The sequence below is a fragment of the Lipophrys pholis genome (assembly GCF_963383615.2).
Source record: "Lipophrys pholis genome assembly, chromosome: 11".
Lineage (NCBI taxonomy): Eukaryota > Metazoa > Chordata > Actinopteri > Blenniiformes > Blenniidae > Lipophrys > Lipophrys pholis.
Genome location: NC_137631.1, coordinates 11,595,664 through 11,619,287, shown reverse-complemented (window position 1 = coordinate 11,619,287; position 23,624 = coordinate 11,595,664). Strand labels below are relative to the sequence as shown.

At 43.1% G+C, this 23,624-nt stretch overlaps 3 protein-coding genes across 4 annotated transcripts in view; all 3 read left to right on the top strand.

Moving 5' to 3' along the window:
* pparab (peroxisome proliferator-activated receptor alpha b) overlaps positions 1-13,989 on the top strand; it is a 29,458-nt gene extending 15,469 nt beyond the window's left edge. Inside the window, exons 4-7 of the mRNA XM_080474962.1 lie at positions 1,818-1,956; positions 7,041-7,240; positions 9,572-10,025; positions 10,155-13,989. Of these exons, the coding sequence (XP_080331088.1) occupies positions 1,818-1,956; positions 7,041-7,240; positions 9,572-10,025; positions 10,155-10,399 (1,038 nt within the window). The 3' untranslated portion in view covers positions 10,400-13,989. The remainder of the gene's footprint in view (positions 1-1,817; positions 1,957-7,040; positions 7,241-9,571; positions 10,026-10,154) is intronic.
* Positions 13,990-15,163: 1,174 nt separating this feature from the next.
* yars2 (tyrosyl-tRNA synthetase 2, mitochondrial) lies at positions 15,164-20,105 on the top strand. Of its 2 annotated transcripts, XM_080474960.1 has the most exons (6): positions 15,164-15,965; positions 17,422-17,589; positions 17,685-17,840; positions 17,926-18,096; positions 18,972-19,178; positions 19,261-19,348. In XM_080474960.1, exons 1-5 carry the CDS (start codon positions 15,184-15,186, stop codon positions 19,129-19,131), a joined length of 1,437 nt encoding a protein of 478 aa, XP_080331086.1. In that variant the 5' UTR covers positions 15,164-15,183; the 3' UTR covers positions 19,132-19,178; positions 19,261-19,348. The 2 variants fall into 2 exon arrangements, with proteins under 2 accessions (XP_080331086.1, XP_080331085.1); XM_080474959.1 differs by having other exon boundaries at positions 18,972-20,105.
* A 1,185-nt stretch (positions 20,106-21,290) lies between these two features.
* Positions 21,291-23,411, top strand: cdkn1bb (cyclin dependent kinase inhibitor 1Bb). The gene is made up of 3 exons (XM_080475882.1): positions 21,291-21,815; positions 22,014-22,141; positions 23,239-23,411. Exons 1-2 carry the CDS (start codon positions 21,371-21,373, stop codon positions 22,127-22,129), a joined length of 561 nt encoding a protein of 186 aa, XP_080332008.1. The 5' UTR covers positions 21,291-21,370; the 3' UTR covers positions 22,130-22,141; positions 23,239-23,411.
* The last annotated feature ends 213 nt before the right edge of the window (positions 23,412-23,624 follow it).

Here is a 23,624-nt window from a genome sequence, read left to right as displayed (position 1 = left end):
GTGTCAATGTCGGTGCTTGTGGACCTGAGCATTTAATGGCATTCATGCCGTGTAGAAATGATTAGAAATAAAGATTTTATTGATTTTTGCCAATAACTAACGAGGTTATTTCCTTCAAAGAATTCAGAAATATTAGAACAAATGTTATGATCATGGAAAGCGGTCTGTTCATAATGTTGTTGTACGGATGTATTGAATTCTGAATATCCGTGACAGAATAATATAATCAAAGTTAAAGTTTGGGGGGGGAAAAAACACTGTACCTATTGCTAATCTTATACAAACAATAGTTGAACACCAAAAAATTCATATAGGAGTGTAACTCACATTTTCCTTTACTAAAGCAAATGCTGGATTCGTATAGTGTGTAATATCCTTGTGAGCAGCAGATTCAAGCAATCAATTCATGTTTCACATGTCAAAAGAACAAAAACAATGTTCCACCTGTCGTAGAGATTTGTTTATTCATGTGTCACATCTTTCACTTTTAATAGGAAACTGGACACACACACACACACACACACACACACACCTCTGTCATGACGTTGCAATAACACTTTACCATATCATCACACAAACGTCTTTGGCATAACGCCTCTTGTAAGGACACTGAATTTATGCTCTGTCAACCTTGTTTCATGCTTGTCAGGTGAGGGGTTAGTGGGTGAAAGTCCCCCACAGTTACTTAACACACTCACATGGTGGAAACATGTCTGCAGTCCAATCTAATGTGACATTGTATAAGAGTGTGCCTGTCAGATTCACATTTGGGTTGTTTGGATGATTTTATTTATTTTTTCCTGCAAAGGAGGTGAAAGTTTTGGCCAGAAATAAATTTGGCTTTTCGCTAAATGCCATTATTAGGCAATTCCCTGGATCATTTTCTACCCTGCAGCCAGCCACAGACAGGCCACCGGGTCCGTTTGTCCCTCAATAAAGTTCAACGTTTCTTTTTCGTCAAGGTTGAGCAAGCAAGCAACCCGAATCTGATGGTGAAACCATGTATCTGATATCAGTCAGTGTATCTGTATGTGCATGAACAAGAGCTCCTTTTCCATTTGCCATTTACTTTAACAGTAGGTTTTTTCTGAATGTGTCTTTCAGATTTTTGGGAGAGGCTTTTTGATCTTTTTATGAGTATCTACTGTTACTCAGCAAGAGTGAAACTCCTGCTATCAAACCAAAGATTGTACAGATTTCGTCTCATATTTTGGTTGAAATCAAATTAAGAAGTTTATAGTAAAATGTTCTTAACGGTTGTGGGGATCTGTCAGCAATTTAAAAGGTATTGGACTATTATGACTTTGCACTACCGGTTAATTCATGGCTTTAATGTGTCTTCATTGCAGTTACAATATATTCAACTCTAAAAATTTATATTTTAATCAAATGTATAATTTAAAAGATTTTAAATTACCTGACAGATACTTATGTGTGGAAAAAAGTAAATGGAACTACTTTGCATATATTTTTACTCAAATAGAATTTAAATATAATACATTGTCTGAATTGTGTGCTCGTTTCAGTTCAAGTCACCAGTCACTAATTGTCACATTGATTTTGGATGAAATTTGTTGTAATGCTTTGAAGCCACAACATTTCCTAAAGAATCATTGATTTCGGGACAAGGAAAGGCACATATGTTAAAATATGAGGTAAATTTTAAAAAATCTGCGAATGAAGTAAAGAGGCCTGACAGTGTCCTTAGCGAGAAAGTATCTATACTTGTAATTCTTCTGAGTGCAGATATAGAAAGTAATAAACCAACCTCCTAAACATTACGGCTAATTCATTTTTTTTCCTTTTCTCTTGTCCAGGGTTTTTTCCGGCGGACCATTCGTCTGAAACTGGAGTACGACAAGTGTGAGCGCCGCTGCAAAATCCAAAAAAAGAATCGTAACAAGTGCCAATACTGCCGCTTCCAGAAGTGCCTCTCGGTGGGAATGTCCCACAATGGTGAGTACATCCACAGAGCACAGCAGGTTCAGGCTATGCCACACACACACACACACACACACACACACACACACACACACACACACACACACACACACACACACACACACACACACACACACACACACACACACACACCATTAGAACAAAAAGGCCCCCTTATCAGAGTTGGTCACTTAAGTTGCATGTTAAGACAAGTCACCAAAGAAACACGGATCGTAAGTCTTCTCCAAAATATACAATTGGCGAAATGTACTGAATATTCATATCGAAATATACATACGGAAAAAGGTCAGCGGTATCGGTAACCAGTGTAGTGGCAGTTTCTGTGTCATGAACCCACTCGCCCATATTTGATTCAGATATGTGAACAGGAAAATAAATCACATGACACTGTGGGTCAGTCCACCTGACTATGTTTCCAGCTCACTAGTATTCATGGTTTGCAGCATGTGCAGCTCCGATATACTGGCTGGCTCATATTTAAAGATCAAAATAATTCACATGAAGCTGCAACAATGATAATTTTTAGCTAAGAATTTTTGGGTGTCTTTGTTGTAATGTTTAAGGCAAAGCCAACACGTGTAGCCTTGTGTGCATTGTACGAGTTGGAAGGCTTCAGTAAAAGTGATGAGGGGAAGGTGTAAGAAGGTTGAGCTTCACTATGCCATCCAACTTCTGTATGGCTTTATGCACCTTCAGTGCACTGGATCTGATCAGGGCTTGAAGGCAGGACACACCCATCACGGGGCAAGCAGAGGAGCCGACCCTCACAATTGAATGCATGTTTTTGGATCATGGAGGAAAACTGGAGTACCTGGAGAAATCCACACATGCACAGAAATCATTTGAGCAAAAACCAAGCCCTTTTATAATGTGTTTTATTTCCTTCATTATTTGTGTGATTTGTTTAATCTCAAGTTTTGTTTTTAGGATTCTTTCTTAGCCGATCTATTTTGTTGACTGCCTTCTCCTTCTGGCATAATCAGTTTAGCTATTTTTGTCCTATGCTTGGATGGATAAAATGCAATTATGCGCCTGACCATGTTACACCTCTTTCAAACTAATAACAAACCAGAGAGCGTTGACCACTGTTGTGCTCTCCTCTTGTCATTTCACTCCAATCAGTCCACACGGGTTAATCATCCGGGCATGACAAGGTTCACAGCCCAGAATAGGTGATAACAGATGAACATGAAGAAACAATATGTAGACTTGAGAAAGACCGCTGACCTTGAGATAGCAGCATGTTCAAAAATGCAGTTTCACAGATCATAGTACTGTCAATCCACTCACCCAGAGAGGTACTCTGGGTTTCTTCTGGCTGTGGCTGAATAAAGTGGTCTATTGTCTGACACCCCTTCTTAAGGTAGATCATGAAGCCAAGTCAAAAAAAACATATATAAAATATTAAACCGACACATGCTTGTTTTTCAGTTTCTCACAGACTCGCCTGACAATGAGATTTAGCCACACATGGGATAGACCTTCCAAAAAAAAGTCTGACATTGAATTGAATCGGGCTTTCTTTGAGAGGCCGAGACGTGTATGAGATCGGGATGAAGACTTTTCGTTGGGCAAATATACAGCATGACACGCTGACCGTCGGCCAGGGTCAGTGCCCCGATTGACAGACGGAGATAACATGCTTGTCAGCATGTGTGTACGGCCGTGTGTGACCTGTCAGTGTATTCCTGCCAGCGGGGTCAGAAAGGTCAGTTGGTGAGTTTCCCTGGAGCCTGTACACACGGTGCAGACACTGCTTGGTTTTGGTTGGTGAACTTGTGGATGTAGAGGCTGAACCGATCTGAAAGCATCTCCAATGCTTCCTTAAGGCATAGCCTGGATTTCCATGATCACCTTAAAGCACTTTGGTAGGCACATTTCTGTCCACTGCCCTTCCTCTTACAGTACGCATGGATTGAGTTTCATGGACCTAAATGTAACTAGAGCGGGAGGAAGGACATCGGAGAGCCGTGAAACCTCATCGTTTGAGATCCTGTGGGATAAGATATCACTGCTCGTTTTGGGAAGTCGCCCCTTTGTTTGTATCGACTGATAATTGATTTCCATTTTAAAGAATAATCAAACCTGAAGCTTCTAACATAAATGGTTTTTTGGAGATTTTCTTACATTCAGCATTGAGCTTTATGGTAAATGGACTTCAACTACGTAGCGCACTGTAAATCTTTAGCAGTCCCAACATGTTTAATATGATCATGTAATCGTATGTCTTCCATGTGAAGATGTGTTTGTGAATTGTTTTAGTTAAATCCTGTAGTTTCATTTAGAGTCCAGATTTAAGTCTTAATTGTAAGCCTCTTTCCAAAAAGGGTCCAACAGTGTGTCAAACAAAAAGAGGATGCTGGAAATCTTCACGGACTCCTATTTGATTCACAATAGATTATAAAAAACTGATCACATGTTTAAAGTTGGATTTGTAATTTTTTTTTTTTACCATTTCATCTAAGTATATGGCTTTTTTACCATTTGATGGGGTTGACGCATTTCAAAAAAAGTTGGGACAAGGTGACAAAAGCCTTTAAAAAGTAAGTGTTGCATCTGGAGGACAGCATTGGTAGACAGATCAAATCAAAGTTTATTTATATAGCACTTTTCATACTTTTACAGACATTAAAAGCAAACCACAAATATAATGATTCAGATGATTCGACGGACTGTCCCCTGCCCACCTTTAGCTCCCTTCCCCACTTGAGTCACACACTTTATCCCTTCACGCCGGCTCTTTGGAATCGGACTTATGCCTCAGCTTACCATCAATCACTTCCTTCCATCTTAATTAGACTTGGCTTCTGCCCAGGCGCCCGCTGTGGAGCTTTACCAGCTTCAGATCATCCATCCACTTTGTGAGCAATAATCTAATAGGCCCCTCATGCTGTCTGCTGGCTCCGGATTGCGTCCCTGCACAGTCCTGCTCACTGTGGCTGGAAGTGTTTCATCAGTGGGTGGCTGCTTGCAAAACGGGAAATCATTTTCTTTTATACTTTTATGGTCTCATTACCGCAGACCTTTGGCGGGTGTGTATGTATGCGTGCGCCTCCGCAAGCGCAGCACTTATTCCCATATTAACTGGCGAGGCGGGGTTAAAAACAGTTCACTTCTAATCTCATTAGTCAAAAGGGATCAGGCTGTCTGGGAGATGCCAGCGTCTTCTCGTAGAAAAACAACTCTTGTATATTGTTGAAGAGCGTTTCACTCCAATGGCTTGTTCGGAAATGGTCGAACACAGATTCTGTTTATTTTCGCGTTTTCTTCATTTTGAGTTTATTCTTCCATGTGGTTCGTTTTTTAAAAAAAATGCTTTTACTGCCAGACAAATTTCCAGCATTTTCATAACTTGAAAGCAACTTTAAAAAAAAAAAAAAAACACCTTTGTGTGTATTTCTGATGTTCTTTATTATTTGCTCTGCTATAGATTGTGATAGTTCAGTTCTGATTGTATTTTGTGGGCAAATCCTCTATTTTTTGTAAAGATAGATTAGATATTGTATTATTTTCATTCAGAAATACACCCCATAGGCCCCTACAAGAATGAACTCTTCCTGCAAAAGGCTTGACTTAGGCTTTTAAAAAAACACAAGAACAATAAAGGCATAAAGCCACACAATAAAAGGTATAGAAGCACACATTTAAAACGGTGATAAAGTGCCAACGATGCATCACAAAACTGGAGGTGTGCTGAGAAGATATTGCACTGAATTTCTGGTCATTCTTGCATCATCCTCAGCAGATTTATTTTCAGTTCGAGTCTCATGGTCTGAGGAATGACGCAAGGCCGAGTAACTAAATCATGTTCATGAAACAAAAGTTTAAAGAAGCTGAAAAGCAAATCTGACGTTGGGTTGACTGTTCTATGAACTCGCATCACTCCTTTCCGTTTTGGTCTCCTTTGTAATGCCATATATGTTAATATCGGCATATGATCAGTTGTGAGACGTTCATGCACAGACTAAATGTGCTCAATGTGGTATTGATTGATATTGCCTGATTAAGAATTTAAGGATTTGTCATTCAAAATACTTTAGCAAAGTCTTACCAAGACAAATAAGCTTTGGGTGGGAAGACGGTGAGCAGGGAAAAATGATGTGTAACCCATTTAGTACTTTTTGCACTTCTGTTCTCGCATATTTCACTTGGCACAAGCTTTTTATGAATGGTTTACTTAATATTGTTGGGAACATCTCCTTTCCTTATTTTATATTTTTCATTGCACTGAAATTGTGTCTTCACTAAGTGTGCTCTTCCGGTCTGCAGGCTACACCTTCACTCTAGTTTTCATTAGATGTGTGGGCGTATCACTCCACAGTCTATTTGTGTCACAATATCGATGTCAGCTTCACCCCCAGAATCCACAAGGCCTAAGAAGGTTATTTGCCAAATGCTACTAAAACCAAAGCAAATAGGAAGCGATTCAGTCCTTAGCGCTGCTGTTTAATCCTGATTACTTGTCCACGCTTAAGTAAAGCAAGCGTTTGTTGGAGAGCATACATGATCTCTTTATTACACAGTGAAATGCAACAGGAAATGTCATCAAGAACGTACTTCTGCTACTTACATGACTGTTCCCCACAGCATGACACCTCTTTCTGTTTGGGTTTCAGTCAAAATAAGGACGTTTTGACACATTCACGGTGTGAATTTATTTAGAATTGGTTTGCTTTGACCAATAGGAGCAGAGGAGGTTGAAAACTAGACCTGCCCTTCCGGCATGTTCACTGGGATCAAAAGTGGCACTTAAATTCAAATGGAATAAACTAGATGATAGTCAGGTGTGAGCAGAAGGTGACTCTAGTTCTAGAGTTCTTGACTTGTTTTTTCAAACCCTCAGTGTAAACACGCTCCTCCTGTTTAGACGTGTTGGTGTGTTGTCCTGCCCCCTTTGCTTGATTAGATGTGAAGACGGCATCAAAGAGCTATTTTATTTATGCTTTGTTGAGTCCCTGTCTGTTGTGTGTGACAATGATATCGATGATTTGATGTTTGAAACCCGTCTGTATCCTCTAGCCACAGTTTTGAACCATCACAAAGTGTAACCAATCGAACTCTTTGTCTCCTCTGTACAGCCATCCGCTTTGGTAGGATGCCCCAGTCTGAAAAGCTCAAGCTAAAGGCGGAGATGGTGACGGGGGAACGAGAGGTGGAGGATCCCCATGTCGCAGACCAGAAGACCCTGGCCAGGCAGATTTACGAGGCCTACCTCAAGAACTTCAGCATGAATAAGGCCAAGGCTCGAACTGTCCTCACGGGCAAGACCAGCACCCCTGTATGTTGACTAAGAGTTGTGGGTTGGTGAGTGAAAGGTGCTGTGTGTGGACTGCATTTGTGTGGCTCTTTTTATCACCGGTTTCCTCACGGGCCAAAGTCATTAATTTTCTTGCAACTATGAAATGACTTCCTTCCCAAAGGGCCGATTTTAATCCAATTCGAAACACATTTAAGAAGCGCAATCAGACCAGTGTCTCAATATGACCTGGCAGCCAGCACTTTGCAGATTATTTGCAGCCAGCCCGTGACAGAAATAACTTGCTCAATCAGCACTGCACAAGCCAACACACAAGCAGGACAAGGAAACGTCTGTTTGCACAAAAGTGATATAAAGGGCCAGTGTGTGAGCCCATCACACCTCCCCTCACCGCCGGTTTCCTTCCATTGCTCTTTTCTTTCCGTCACTCGTCCCCAGTCCCACCAAAAGCGTCCCCGCTCCGTTGAGTCCCTTGTGCTTTCGTTTCATCTGTTGGAAAAAAAAAAAAAAAAAACTGGGGTCAAGGAGAGGAAGGTCAAGGGTGTTGTGAATTCCACGGATGGATGTGTGTAGGTGTGAAAAAGGTCAAAAGGGGGCAGGTCGGCCCAAGTGCAAATCCATGTTCAATGTGGATTCGTCTCTGAAGATGGAAGTCTTTATCAACCACTGGAAATTGCTGACTTGGAAATGTACATGTAGTTTGATTCCCTCTTACTTTTAGTGTGATGTGGTTTACTCTGATAGGTTAGAAAGGTAAAATAAGGGGCGAAGAAGCTACATGGTGGGTTTTTTTCTATTTTTTATTCTTTAACTTGCTTACCAATATATCCAACCACTAAACACTGCTGTCACACTGCAGGCATCAATAGAACCCATCAATACTCGGATACACTCTGTGACGGAGCAACAGGTGGTTTGGCATGCTTGATGGTACTGGAGGAGAGTTATTTAAAATTATTTCAATAAGAGTTCTTGTCTTTCTGTCTGGGGGGGGGGGGGGCATGAATAATGATGAGTAAGGGAAGACGGGGACACCAAGTTCATTTGAACTGCACATAAAAAAAGGGGCTTTACTTTTGCTTGCAAAGTAAATGCAAAATCTAATATTAGTATTGATGATGGGAATAATAAACACATTTATAAAACTAAAGCAAAACTGAAACATGGAAGCAAGCAAAGCAAACGTTATGTCTCATAAAAAGTGAAAATATCAAAGAACAAGACTCAAACCGCAACAAAGACTAAAAACTGTGGATTACTACTTTTTTTTTAACTATATAATGGAAATGTTCATTTATGTCACGTAACAAACCTACAGACACTAACTCCCTTTAGTAGCTGGTGACTTTATTATTTAAATCTGCTGTCCAGGAATGTCGCATCAGAATAAAAATCACTCCAACATGTAAAGTAAAAAAAAAACTGTAAAATCACATGAAAATGCTGCCTCACTGGTTTTACAGCAAGAGTGAGGAACGGCTGCCAATGTAAATGGAAAAGGAATGCTGTTATCCAGGGAAACAATGTGGCCTGACATGAACCCACACTGTTGTGGTGTCACCAGATGTGCAGCAAATTCGAAGTTCCTCGAGTAAATGAAGTTTACTCTCCTGTGGGCTGCCTGTTATTTTGCCGCCCTGCGCTCGAATGCAAAGGTAGTTTTGCTTTTAGTCACGGTCAGACTCGCCTTGTGCTTCTCTCGACGCTTTTACCTCAGACTGAAGCACAAGTACAGAATGAAACGGCTCGGCGTCGTGTCGCCCATTCCTCTGCTCAAATCTCCAGCCTACAATTAGAGCAGCTCTCATGAGTCAGAGCTCTCATATGACTTGAAGCAGCAGGTGTATCTGCTCATCATGTCCCTTCTCCACAGTGGGAAGAGTGACGCAGCTAAAACCCAACTTCTCCTTTGTGCCTCTGTGTGTACGCCCAAGAGTCTCTGTCAAGTTAGCTTTTATGGGCCTCTTCCTTCCTGTCTCCGAAGCCGTCATTTCCTCTTGGATTTATTCTGTCGTGTTGTGATTTACAGTCGTGATTGTGTCGCACCATTGTCAAGGTGGAGCGACTGTGTCAGTGTTTAACCATTCCGGTGACAATAAGAGCCTCAGCCTGAGTCTTCTCTCTGCGCAACGATGAGGCGTAAACACCAAACTCAAGCAGTTATTTATATAAGGAGGTTTGCTGATTCAGCTTTTCCATATTTATGCACGTGAAGTGCGGTCCAGTTTATTTATGTAGGCCCACATCACAGGACACACTCTTCTGCCTGTGTTGCATCCCAACTGGGAAACATATTTTGTTAAGCAGACACTTTGGGCTCACAGGACGGTCTTTACTCTCTGCTGTCCATAGCCTTTTGTCATCCACGACATGGAGACCCTCCAGCTGGCAGAGCAGACGCTGGTGGCCAAGATGGTCGGTTCTGCGGGAATGCTGAAGGACAGGGAGGCCGAAGTTCGGATTTTCCACTGCTGCCAGTGCACGTCGGTGGAAACCGTCACGGAGCTCACGGAGTTCGCAAAGTCCGTCCCCGGCTTCTCCAGTCTGGACCTCAACGACCAGGTGACACTTTTAAAATACGGAGTGTATGAAGCCCTCTTCGCCATGCTGGCCTCCAGCATGAACAAGGACGGGCTTCTTGTAGCGTACGGCGCCGGCTTCATCACTCGGGAATTCCTCAAGAGCCTGCGGCGACCCTTCAGTGACATGATGGAGCCCAAGTTCCAGTTCGCCATGAAGTTTAATGCACTGGAGCTGGACGACAGTGACCTGGCTCTGTTCGTAGCTGCCATCATCTGCTGTGGAGGTGAGGTTGCCGGGAAAATATGATGATTTATACTTTTTGCAGTGAATATCTTTACATTAAAGGTGCCATGAGTTGATATTGCCATAACTATTTTTATTTTTTATTTGCCCTTGTTTCCTCTGTGAGTAGACCGACCAGGCCTGGTGAATGTGGCACATATTGAGGCCATGCAGGAGAACATTGTGCAGGTCCTCCAGCTCCATCTGCTGGCCAACTATCCCGACGACGCGTTCCTCTTCCCCAAACTGCTGCAGAAACTGGCCGACCTCAGGCAGCTTGTCACCGAGCACGCACAGCTGGTGCAGGAGATCAAAAAGACAGAGGACACCTCGCTGCACCCGCTGCTGCAGGAGATCTACAGAGACATGTACTGAGACATGTGGAGCAATCACCAAGGGGAGGGACTCTTCAACCCATCTGGTTTTTTTTTTCTGTCAGGGACACAACAAGAGGAGAAGTCCCTGGCCTCCATAAGCTAGGGGTGAACCACGGGACCCCCAAGATGCACCAGGAGTTAGCTTTGGCTTGTCGTCTGCACAAGAGGCCGTGGCAGGACGCCACAGGTTTTCTCGGGTTAACACACACAGTGCTCTTCACCCAGTGGTGTGGACCCTCCCAGCCAGAATCCAATCACATATACTCCAATGTGATGATACAGCTGATCAAGCCCCCGTCCAGCCACTAGTGTATGCAATCTCTGACCAAACTCTAAATGCTCATTTGAAGCTCCCGAGACGACCTCTCTGGTCATCCTGACCTTCAAAAGAGGAGGCAAAGTGAGCTTGATAATTACCACTCCAGCTGTATGTTTGATTAGATTTCTTTTTTTTTTTTTTTTTTAATAATGCTGAAGTCAAAGAGCCATATTACCTGAACGACTTCAGTGGTAGCACCGCAACTACCGTTGTAAAGCAAGGCAGCTTCTGCTAATTCAGTTAAAGATTGCAGGCAATGTTATCAATGCACCAGCTCTTTTTTTTATTTTTATTTTTTTTCACATCTGGGGTGTCTCCGGGCTCCTGAACTATATCGTTTAATTGTACTGTATATATCTTCAAAGCCATATTTCTTAACAATACAGGAAAAAAAATGCTCATATTATTTTTCTAACAAATTCATCAACACTTAGCACGTGATCTGTCCACAAATTGTAAAGACAATAGTACGTTTACACGTGGAACAAAAAGGTTTGCAGTATCTTGATACGAAGACTGAAACGACTGCAGGTGAAGTTCTGTCATTCACACACACACACAGACACACACACTCAACCACAACCACAGTGCACATGTGAAGCACAAGCAACCCCGTTCTGTTTGTATGACACTTTTACATCCTCTGTCCAAGGCCCACTTCTTCAACACGAGCACAGATATTCGGCACTCCGTCCTGTTTCACATTCAGGAGGTAACACCAAGCGAAGCCACACTACAGGACGATTTGTTGAGATTGGCTCAAGCTGATTCTTTTTCTCCTCATCAGTCCTGTTTTATCAACAATTTAGTCAATTTCATAGTCTGCACAACAAATGCGACAAATGATTTGTTCAGTTTTTTGTTTTTTTTCCCACTCGAAGCAGCCGTGGTGTGTGACCTTTTGTTATTTGGGTAAAGAATTGTTCTGTTTTGGTCTGGTAGTTTCTTTAAAAATCACATGAGCCAATGGAATTTTACCTCAGTCTGCCTGGTGGGTAAGATCAAATATATTTCCATTCTATGGATTTTTGTTTTGTTGCTTGTTTTCCATCTGGTAATGAAAATGACTTGATGTGTGAAAAGGCCCCTCCTGCATCGTTCTTTTAAAATCACTCTGCCTTTTGTATTAAAATGATCATGCTGAGCAGATGACTTGCTGTAAGGGAATCCTGATCAGGAACTTATGGAAACATTCATGTCTAATAGCTTGGATAACATGCGAACGTGTGAAAGAATGTATTTCCCATCTTATCCAACCAAAATGTCCTCAAATCATCATGGCATAATTGAGTCAGTTCTCAGCGAAGGGTTGTGTGTGTTTATATTGACCTTACATTGTATAAATGTAGTTCCTGTATATAGCAGAAATCAATGCATTTGACTGCTTGCCCCAATGTTTAACTTTTGAGGTATACAAGGTACTAATGATGATCAACTTTTGTATCCCTGAGTTTGGTAAATACTTTAAATGTTAAACATGTTTTGAGGTATGTGTAGTTATTTACTGTGTTTTTCTTAAATACCACTTGTTTAAATTGAATTGGATCATATTTTTATACTACAATCTATATGTATGACTAAATCAAATTTTTTTTTGTTTTGTTTTTTTTTGTTTTTTTAAAAAGGCACAGTTCTGTTGACGAGTGCTGTGTAAATAGACTTAAGGTGTAACAGGGCAAACTGAATATCCATACATCCAAATCCCACTGGGGACATTCCTTTGACTGCTTTGTTTAGATGGAGAAAGATCAAGGCTGTAATATCCGCTCACTTTACTTTCAGCTGTTACTCCGCTGATGTTTTTGAAATTAAGCTCTCGTGATTTAAACAAACTATACACACAGTGTGCCGGGCAGCAATGGCACACAACTTCAGGTGGTTAATTAACACCTGACCTCGGTGACCCTTGAATACTATGAAAAGCATGTAATACATGAGAAGTGATCGCCCAGCACTGACAATACAATACCGATCTCCTCTTATTATACTCGTCTCTCAGGTGTCACACTAGAAAACAAATAAATAGGGTAATATATGCATAGAGATTCATCATGGTTATCGAAACGTGTTCCATAGCTGCCTCATCTTACTGAACAAACACAATAAGGATGTTTTTTGCATACACAATGCATCTTTGTTAGTTAATTTAGGCAAAATGCACTTACAATTTGCCACCACATGCTATTAGAGTAAAGCTGACGCAGTAATGCACATGCAGTAAGTTTTGATAATTTTTTTGGTAACCCTGACTTTGTCATAATTTAACTCTTTCACTTCTCACTCGCTGCTAAAACTCACCAAACATTTCTTACGCCATGAGTAGATTACTGACGTTCGAGCTGCCTCTACTTGTTCTGTTTGTCACTGAATGTCGGAACCGCCCGCAGAACTCATCCGGCGCAGCTCAATTTTATTTTTTGTTTTTTTGCCTCACAAGTTCCTGGGTGTCCGAGAGCCCGGAGTTGCTTGGGGGGGGGGGGGGGGGGGGAGAGAACCACAAACATTGTGTGCCTTACTGTGTGGAAATGCCTTGTAAAATACCAGAGATTCAAAAAAACAAAACAAATGAGACTTGTGACACATTACAGTCCCACAGAAATGAAATGGTGTTACTGTTCCGATTGAGGAAAATATCCTATGTAAAGAACAGAATAATGCTCAAGATTTCTATTGCAGCTCCAGTACCATTTCACCAATGACAGATTTTTCTCTGCAAAAAACAAAACTAAAAAGGGTTTAAACAGTAGTGCAAGGCTGGAAGTGGAGTCGTGTGAATTTGTGACTTACTGTTTAAGAGTGTCTGTTTTGTGAATTTACAAGGGACTTTTTAACTTGTATCAGGGAATCTTAGTCTTCCTTTGTTGAACTAGCTCAGGATTATAGAGAAGTACTGTTTTTCCTTCTCCATCCTCGTCTCTCTGGAGTGAGATTGTAGTGTTCTGCCTTACAGCACACAAACACCAACGGTAGTAATTCATTTTGAGTTTCATTTTCATTTTGCAGAAGTCACAGAAATGTGTTACCGGAGGGGCAACAGTTATAGGAAATAGGTATTTGATTTTTTTTTTTTGTTTTTCCCCGTTCCTAAATTTAGGGAATTTGTTTTTGTGGCTATAGTGTAATGCAAAGATGCAGAGACTGTCCTTGGATGTTGTTCATGTGTACTGTGGCTTGATAACAATACTGTAAATGTTTGATGAATGTATATTTAGTCATTTAAAGAATGAAACAGATTGACATTGAATGGATTTGAAAATAAAATTATTTTAAAATCCACGTTTTGGGCCCATTTTAGTCTGGAATTTTGTTACAACCACACGGTGAAATGGTGATTACCATTCTCACCTCACTGCGAGAAGATCCCCGGTTCGATGGCTTTCTGTGTGGAGTTTGCATATTCTCTCTGAGAGTATACATGTTTCTTCCATGTATTCCGGTTTAATCTCAAGGTCCCACAAACATCTACATTTCAGTTAAATGGTTAACCTAAAACTCACCTCTGGTATATTCTGAGTTGGGTAACAACTGTTTACTTGAATTTAATTGGCTAAATTATTGCACTATTTGTAGACACAACATGCCTCATAGAAAATGTTGTGTCTATAAGTGAAAACTCTCCATTGGAGTTATTAATTAGGCCTACGTCTTCAAAAGATTACTAGTTACTGAAAATTAAACAACTACAGGAGTTAGTTGGAAGAAATCCTTGAGTGCTACTTTTAACTCTTGCATCAGGCTGCTATTGTTGTAATATTACGGTGACACATAAGCTGAGCTGTCAGCACTGTAATGATTCGTTCAGGGACTCAAAACCTTGTAATTGATCTCACACGAGTTAATTATTTTAAACGTAGTTTAGTTACTTCAATAGTAACTGCAAATATTAAGTCACAAGCCACTTAGAAATACTATTATAGTTTTAATTGCCACTTTAAGTTACCCTGTCCTAATATTGTGCCGCAAAAAAAGCACATTTATCTTCGAGGACATATTGCCACCTTTAAATGACTTGATTAAATCTATTGTTGCTGTGAAATAACAACACAACTGCCAGCACTGTGACATCATTTGTACAAACACATGGAGGATTGTTCATACAAACCAGCATATATTTAACACTTATTAGATCTTGAGTTGAGGCCTCTGGTCAATATTCTAAAAGAATGCAGATTATAAGGAGGCAAAATTTGGCTTTTCGAGGACTCTGGCCTCTGGGACATGTCTTCAGCCTGGCTTCCTGTTATTCCTGTTGAGCCTGCAAAACAGCCATAGTGAGAGCTGTCCCGCTAGAGGGCGCTGTAACCCCACAAGAGGCCGCTGGGGGGCGCTGTAACCCAACTGGGACTCTTCAAACCTCGTAGAGCGAGCTGGACCTCCGCTGTGACCCCACTGGTGATCGCCAGAGGGCGCTGTGACCCCGCCGGCCTCCCAGGCTCCTCCTCCGCCTGGTCACATTGTCAAACATGGCGGCGTCCATGGTGAGGACATGTCGCTGTGCTTCGCGGCATGGACTCCTTAGGCTTCTCAGGAGAAGGAATATTAACCTCACGTCTGAGTTCCACAGTTCTTCTCCTGCACAGAGCGGACTGCTCCTCTCTCTGAACAAACGCGGCATTCTGAAGGACTCGTTTCCGGACGACGCGGCGCAGGACCGGCTCCCCCGGCTGCTCCTGTCCGGCGCTCAGACGGTGTACTGCGGCTTCGACCCCTCGGCCGACAGCCTCCATGTGGGCAACCTGCTCGCCCTCATCGGCCTGCTGCACTTCCGGAGCGCCGGGCACGATGTCATCGCTCTGCTCGGAGGCGCCACGGCGCAGATCGGGGACCCGAGCGGGAAGACGAGCGAGCGGGAGCGGCTGTGCGCGGACACCGCGGAGGCGAACACCCGCGGCATCCGGGAGAGCATCGAGAGGATCGTCACCAACCACGAGCTGAACTTCCACGACGGCTCCAGGCGGCTGGGCACGGTGACCGTCCTGAACAACCTGAGCTGGTACAAGAGCTGGGGAGTGGTGGACTTTCTGTCCGAGGCGGGGAGGCACCTCCGGATGGGCACCATGCTGAGCCGCCACAGCGTGCAGTCCCGGCTCAGGAGCGCGGACGGTATGAGCCTCACCGAGTTCACCTACCAGCTCTTCCAAGCTTATGACTTCCACCACCTCCACCAAATATACGGCTGCAAGATCCAGCTCGGAGGCACCGACCAGCTGGGCAATCTGATGTCTGGACATGAGTACATTCACAAGTAAATGTCCCGACAGCTTGTTCTGCACTGCAGCGGTTCCTCCCCTGTATGTGGGAGGATTCCCTCACCACACAAGGTTGACTGAGATCAAATGATGTGTTTTACAAGTAAGGCCTGGCCAAAGTGGCAGCATTAAAAGCAAAAGGTGATAGGAAGAGACTCATAGAGAATAAATCCTAAATAGACAATAATAGAAAGTCCTATGGATGGGTTATGTGTCATAGTCCAGTGAGGGGAGGGAGAGGATGACTACTTTAACAAACATGATGAAGGCGCTATACAATCAAACATCTACACACTTGGAGGCGCAGCAGAAAGACATCTGGATATCAATAATACATTGTCCCAGCTTTGGATTTCCTTTAAAAAAAAAGAGTAGAGACTAAAACTATTGTGTTAGAACAAACGTTATTATTGTCTGTTGGTGTATTAGACATGCATAAAAATAAGTCTTTTTTTTTTATGTGTAACTGTAAGGGGATCCCTATTTGATCATATATAACAGAAGAGCTTACCAGACACAGCAAGTATACAAGAGGAGTCATGCTTCTTTTATTGTACATGGATTCTAAGAGCCCAAAATATCCCAAGAAAACACAAGAAAGAATATTGAGAAGGCTGCTTGACAGTCCAAACAACAGGCTTGAGAGGGAGGCTTCATCCTCTCAAACCACTATTCCAAATATGCACATATCAGATATTCTGAATAGTTTTAAGACACTTTGTGTGTTGTGCATGGTGACGCCAATCAGTAATGTCTGCTCAACACTTATTAAAACTAATGTCTGAAGAATCACATTTTACTTTCCAGACCTCACTGAGAAATCTGAGAATGTCCCTTTATCCTGTGTGAATATATACAGCGTCAAAGGAATAGTTCACTTTCTTTGGGGGGGGGGATAGCTGACTGAAAAGATCCGATGATAAATGTTTGCATCTCTAATGCAATCTACTACATGTAAGGTTTTTTTTTTTTTTATCAAGAACCAGTTTTAAAACTATTCCTAAAGTGCAGGTTGAAGAATCGGGTAATGTTTGCTAAAGTGACATTATGTCACTTCTAACAAGATAAAAAATCTCATCGATGTTTCCTGCAATTTATCAGCAATAACTCATAAGAATGGCGATGACCTGCTGGGAAAACGGTACAATTCAGCTGCCAAAGGCCTTCATGTCTGCTTGGTTGTGTTCCCTGTGTATTAATGCGACTCCAGGATGGAGGTAATCAGCTCTTTATTGAGTTGGTTTTCATGTTGGGATTTAAAAAAAATGGTAAACAATGGGACCACTAGTTTTGTGAGGTTATTCTCATTCTCACTGAAAAGCAAGTATCCTGAAACATGTAGCACACAAACTCAACTTAATACATTTGCCTAGTATTCAGCAGGACCAGGCTGTTTTGTTTTGCTTTAATGCATCCCTGCGATGTGAGCGTGAACTCCTCCTGTCTCTCCAGAGTGAGCGGCGAGGAGGTGTTCGGCCTGACGGTCCCCCTGGTCACCAGCTCCGCCGGGGACAAACTGGGGAAAACGGCCGGCAACGCCGTGTGGCTCAACAGAGACCGAACCTCCCCCTTTGAGCTCTACCAGTTCTTTCTGAGGCAGCCCGACGCCAGCGTGGAGAGGTACGTGGTGACGACGAGCGGGCCGTCTCGGCAGCCTCCCGGCTGGCCCACACACAGAAATACACACGGTGTGTGTCGTGTGGACACTGTTGCAGGTTCCTGAAACTCTTCACCTTCCTGCCTCTGGCGGAGGTGGAGCGGCTGATGGAGCAGCAACGCGAGGATCCGGGTAAACGACTGGCGCACAAGCGACTGGCGGCTGAAGTGACCAAGCTGGTGCACGGGAAGGAGGGCCTCGAGAGCGCCAAGAGGTCCGGACAGTGCCAAACCGAGCAGTCCTCAACACCACAGTGGAGCGCCTGGCTTTACCCGTGATATTTGCCACCGTGGTTGCAGGTGTACCGAGGCGCTGTATCACAGCAGCGTGCGGGCCCTGGAGGAAATGAGCGACGAGGAGCTGCAGGAGCTCTTCAGGGAGGCCCCCTTCCATGAAATGCTGCTGGAACCGGGGACCAGTGTGATCGATGCCTGTCGCACCATCAACGCCATCCCTGCAGGGCCCCGAGGGTAAGGCGCCACCGTGTCGCTTTCACCAGCATCACACGTTCATGTCGCATTTAATAAGTACATCCAGCAAAGACAGTTAAAGGAGCTGTGTAGTCCGGTCAAATCCGTCACATAGTTGTTTTTTTCCTCGGGAATATTGATTTAAAAAGGAAGTAGTGTGATAAAGAGAATTGTTTAAAGCTTGTATGAGTTCGAACGGGAGCCAGCAACATTACATACAAGAAATATATGACAATATTTGTGTCAGATGTACATCAGCAGTGCTTTAAAGCATGTACTGTAAATGAGCCTGAACTAAGTTAAGAACAAACAAACAAAGATGCTTGTAGAAGCCCTGAGCCCTTCGGTTTCCCTGTCGCTGACTTCAAAACCCGCAGCTCCAACGGTTATGCAGGCAAAAGGAAGTGAAGGATAACTATTGGGTGGAACACGCCACAGAAAAGCACATTAAAACACGCTGGTGATCGTAGTGTCATATTTGGTCATCTTGTCATCACTGACAGATCATTTATATATTAGTTGTTTGCAAAGAAATATTGTCACAAATTTCCAGGCCCAAAGGTGTGAGAGATGACCCCGCTGGTTGTGAGCTTACGCTCTATATCTATGGATAGATGTGAAATGCTCTTGATATTAGTGCGTTAGTGATACTTTAGAGGGAGAAACCCCCTTGTTAATAGCATTTTACATCCACGCATAATGATACAAATAACACACAAGACGGAAAACTGAGGAACAGCTATGAGCAGAGAGAAAACCAACACATGGCATGATACAGAAGTGGACCGCACTTTGCTTGTGATGTGGTTTCGTTGCCGTTTCCACTGAGCAGTCGTCCTCTGTGCTGACTGACGGTGTTAAATGTCGGCGCGCAGATATCAGATGGTTTCAGACGGAGCGGTGTGGATCAACCACAGGCGGGTGGACAAACCAGAGCAGGTACTCGTCCCCAAACTGCACATCCTCTCCAATGGACTCACGCTGCTCCGAGTGGGCAAGAAGAACTTCTACATAATCAAGTGGCTCAGTCTCTGATGCCGTCCCACCACGCCGGGGGACTGAACTGTGACGGGACCTGGAAGGTAGGCCGCTTCACCGCAGCAAGCTCCCAGAGTTGATGAACGGATGTTTAGCTGGATTTTTGTATTTATTTATTTTTTTCAGCACAGCCTGAACTGCCGCTGGTTGTTGTGGGGAAAATGTGTACATGTACAGATATGCTGTTCATCGGCTATTAAAGTGATTTCTATGTAAAGACGCTTTTCCGCTTACTTTGTCCTGCTGCTACAGTTTCCAGAGTGAACACTAGAGGGCAGCCTTGCCCCAAGCTGCGCTCCATCGTTCAGCCCGGCTCAGCTGCAGCACGTAGCCTGCTGTGACCCTGAGAGTAAATAATTGCTCACTGTAAAATTAAATTGCATCATTTCTCGCAAACAGGTTATAGTTCTATTTAAAGCAAATTGTGTTCCTTTCAGTCCGAGGACATTGTGAGGTCAACATCTGTTTTAATCTGGCCGTTTATTTCTTCTGTCACAGTGGTGGAAAGTGTAAACCGTGTGATAAAGTGGAGAAAGGAATGTTTAATAAATCCCAAGGCACGCACATTTTGCTGGTTGATTGCCTATTGTTAAGGTGTATAACGGTTTTGGGGGATTTGTTCTTGAGTTTATTTTTATTTTTTTTTTTGTGTGAGAAAAATTTAACTTTTACCTGTGGTGTGAAATAGAATTCTTACAACAGTTTCAGCCTGCAAGGTATTGCTCATTCGTGTTCTTTTTAACTTTTTGTTGTCGTTTTTTGCAATTTTCCACTTTAAATGTGTAGTTTTCTTCCTTCAGTACATCTTTTCCCTCTCTTTTTGCTCGGATGGCTTCTGTTCTTCTGTGTCCTCACTTTCACTGTCATTTGCAGCTCCACATTATTGGTGGAAACATTATATTGAAAAATACGCAATTTCCACATTGACAACGTTTGTTACTTTATGTTTAAATTAAATAGTTTTGACACTGAAATGTCATTTTTTTTAAGGTGGAATGTTCATTAATTAATTTAATTGAGGTAAACATTTCACTTGCTTATTTTTTTACAAATGTTACATTTGCATATTCTACAGTAATTTGACTCCTAAATTTCATGCCATTATGTTATATCAGAAATGTATTACATATATTTCAATTTAATTGGCAGGAAAAAATGGACTACACAAGTGTAGAGAATTGCTTAAAACTGTGCTTGAAAACTCATTTAGGAAAAGAAGGATCTTTTAAATGAAGCACACACGTATAGTTTTATTTGCTTTTCATATATGCAAGTTTCGTATTTAATTACCTGCTAGTAATCGTCTTACCGGCATCTTTTCCTGTTTTTATTGGCTTTGTTTAAGTCATAATGTTTTAGTGGGCTCATTAATTGAGAAATCCAAAACATTTAATCAGAAGTGAAACCCAGCTGTGTACAGTTACATAGGAGTACATATTGGAAAATTAAATACAATTGAATCGGTTATTTCCCCTCCATAGTTCTAATTAAAATGTAAACTCCAATATCTCGGTCTATAGATCATGAGAACCAAGCATACAGTATATAAAATATTGCTGATGTATTAAGGTTAAAAAAATCGATTTAGTTTATATTGTATAAGTGTAGCAAGGAATGACTAAACTTTTCAATGATATCTATAAATTTGTTCCTGTTGAAGACCATTCCCTCCACGGTGACCGCTGTTATTTAACTGGTCTACCTTAAGAAGTGGGCGGGCCTTAGGAGTTCCGACCAATGAGCGGCCTCCTCTGCGTTTAAATAGCTCGGCGTGTCAATCATGTTGCCCACCCCCACCCCCCTCCTCGGGCGTCCTCCCCTCTCAATCCTCACTACATCTCTCAATCGCCATATTGGGTACTGAGCAGGTTTGTCCGCAGTTTCTCTTACTCCGGGAGCAAAGTGACAGAGCGGCTGCAGTTCCCGAGCACTTTGTTTTGATGGTCCGCGGAGACTCCGCTCGCCCCGTCGCGCGCCGCGGCCGTTAGCGTGTCCAAGCACCGTCTGCATGGCTTAAAGCCGTTTTACGCTCGTCTTGGATCCGCGCGTCGAGGAGGAGAAAGCCGTTCTTTTCCTTCAGGCTTTTTTCTTTTCTTTTTTTTTTCTTTTTTTTTGGGGGGGGGGGGTATTTGTGTTGTTGTTTTTTTTTTAAGTGGTATTGGGGGCTTTATCTCTCGTGAAAACTGGACGCTCCCGGCCGCTTGAGAAAATCGCGTCTTTCTTCGGAAGGGGAAAAATGTCAGATGTTCGACTTTCCAACGGGAGCCCGACGCTGGAGCGCACGGAGCCCCGGGTGTCGGAGCACCCGAAGCCGTCAGCCTGCAGGAGCCTCTTCGGCTCGGTGGATCATGAAGAGTTAAAGAGGGATTTAAAGGGACACTTGCGGGAGCTGGAGGACGCCGCTTCCGCCAAGTGGGGCTTCGACTTCGCCAATCACACGCCGCTAAACAACGGCAGGCTCGACTGGGAAATAGTGGACTGCAAGGACGTCCCGGATTTCTACAGCCGGCTGCCGCGGAGGGAGAAAGGCGTCTGCTCCGCCGGGAATAACAATGTGGATCTAAACGGGAATCATAGCTGTGTGCTGGTGGTGACCCCGGGCGAAGACGCCGACAGGTCCGAGGGTCCGATGGAGTGCACGGAGCAGTGCACCGGGATGAGGAAACGACCTGCGTGTCACGGTAACGAACCTTCAACCACTAACTCACTTTTTTCGCCGAATTTTCTGTCGGCTCTCCTTCACTGAAAGCTCGTGCAGCAGCCCCAACACTAGTGGCATTTTTAACAAACGGGCTCGAGCACTATTGCGCACAGACGGCTCGCGGTGATGTGTTTATTCTCTGTCGGATTTAGTTGTAAAATGATGTGTCCTTTCACAGACCTCTCGGCCCAAAGTAAGAGGTCACACACCAGCTCGGATGAGATTAACTGTCCAAGCCTGAGCCACTCGGCAGAACACACACCCAGAAAGAGCAGCCCCAAGAGACCGACGTGAGGACGCCAAACGGTAAGAAAAGGGTTGTTTTGTTTTTTCTGCACTACTCTGTCTTATGTAACCACCAGGATGTTTACCCTTATCGGGTTATACGCTACAAATTAAGAGCTCGTTACTTTCTTGTGCGTTAGAAAGCAGACAGCTGTACATTTTTAAACAAGCAACCCCCTTTTAATTTTGTGCGCAATAAACCCACAGGCGTTCCCATCGGAGTCGTGCTGTCAGTCTCATTCATTTAGTCTCGGGAGTAAAAGCGGGGTAAACTGGGCTTTTCCCTCGCAATGTTGCTCTCGGATCGCTCTCGATGTCGCTTGGGTGGATTGACTTTGGGAGGACAGGGGGACACTAGGAGTGCGCTGTGCGTATTTGCAGCCGCTGCGAGTTTCCGTCTGAAAAGTGTAAACAACAAGCGGTGAACAGTGTAGTAGTAACACGTCAGCAGCCACTGCCCTCACCACGGAGACAGCACAGACGGGAAGGGGCTGGTCCGTGTGTGTGTGTGTGTGTGTGTGTGTGTGTGTGTGTGTGTGTGTGTGTGTGTGTGTGTGTGTGTGTGTGTGTGTGTGTGTGTGTGTGTGTGTGTGTGTGTGTGTGTGTGTGTGTGTGTGTGTGTGTGTGTGTGTGTGTGTGTGTGTGTGTGTGTGTGTGTGTGTGTGTGTGTGTGTGTGTGTGTGTGTGTGTGTGTGTGTGTCACACTGCACACTAAGGTTACAACACATACATTTGTCCCTCCAGTGAAGTGTGAGCCTGCAGCTCTCCGAGGAGGAGAGAAGTCCTGATAGCATTTGAATTATCAAGCCGAATGCTTGTATGTATTAAGCTCTGCTTGATTTTAAGTTGAAGAAAGTTTTTTGTGATTTCTTACAAGACGGTGCCTGCTGGTTGTTTTCTCCACTGCAAATTAAATGGCTACAATTTTGTTATTGTTTAACCATTTTGGGAGGCAGGTGTGTGCCATCTGTCCGGGTCAAAATAAGAAGGAACACAGCAGACCTTTTGATTCTGCTTTGTTTTTTCATCAGATGACCCGCAGCATTCATTTTTAAAAAAATTTTCTCCAGATTTAAATTTCTGCTAACCTCTTTGTTTTATATGTGCACATCCCACAGAGCAGAAGATGAATCCCCCCCCACCACCACCCCTTCTTCTTACCATGATGGGGGGGAGAAGACCTCAGTGTTGGCTGAATTTGGAGGAAGAGGATCCACACAGCATCAGAAACATATCAACTCTCCTGAAGACTGGGGAGGACGCTGTTGAAGCACTGAATAGAAACACTAAAGTTGTGGCACTCAATTAAAAGTTACTGCCTCGAAAAGCAGTCAATGTAGCAGTGTGCAATTATTTGATTTCCTTTTTTGCTCCTTTTTCTTTTTTTTTTTTTTTCTTTTTTTTATACTACCTGTGTGTAAATAAATATATATATAAATATATATATTATATTTCTCTCCATATGTAGCACATAAAAACATGATTTAAAAAAACAAAACAAATC

Excerpts from the sequence above, each read along its gene's own strand:
- yars2 (XM_080474959.1), top strand. The coding sequence starts at position 15,184 with ATGGCGGCGTCCATGGTGAGGACATGTCGCTGTGCTTCGCGGCATGGA. Across the intron at positions 17,590-17,684 it reads CCCGACGCCAGCGTGGAGAG|GTTCCTGAAACTCTTCACCT; the intron begins GTACGTGGTGAC and ends ACACTGTTGCAG. Across the intron at positions 18,097-18,971 it reads ATCCCTGCAGGGCCCCGAGG|ATATCAGATGGTTTCAGACG; the intron begins GTAAGGCGCCAC and ends GTCGGCGCGCAG.
- cdkn1bb (XM_080475882.1), top strand. The coding sequence starts at position 21,371 with ATGTCAGATGTTCGACTTTCCAACGGGAGCCCGACGCTGGAGCGCACG. Across the intron at positions 21,816-22,013 it reads GAAACGACCTGCGTGTCACG|ACCTCTCGGCCCAAAGTAAG; the intron begins GTAACGAACCTT and ends GTCCTTTCACAG.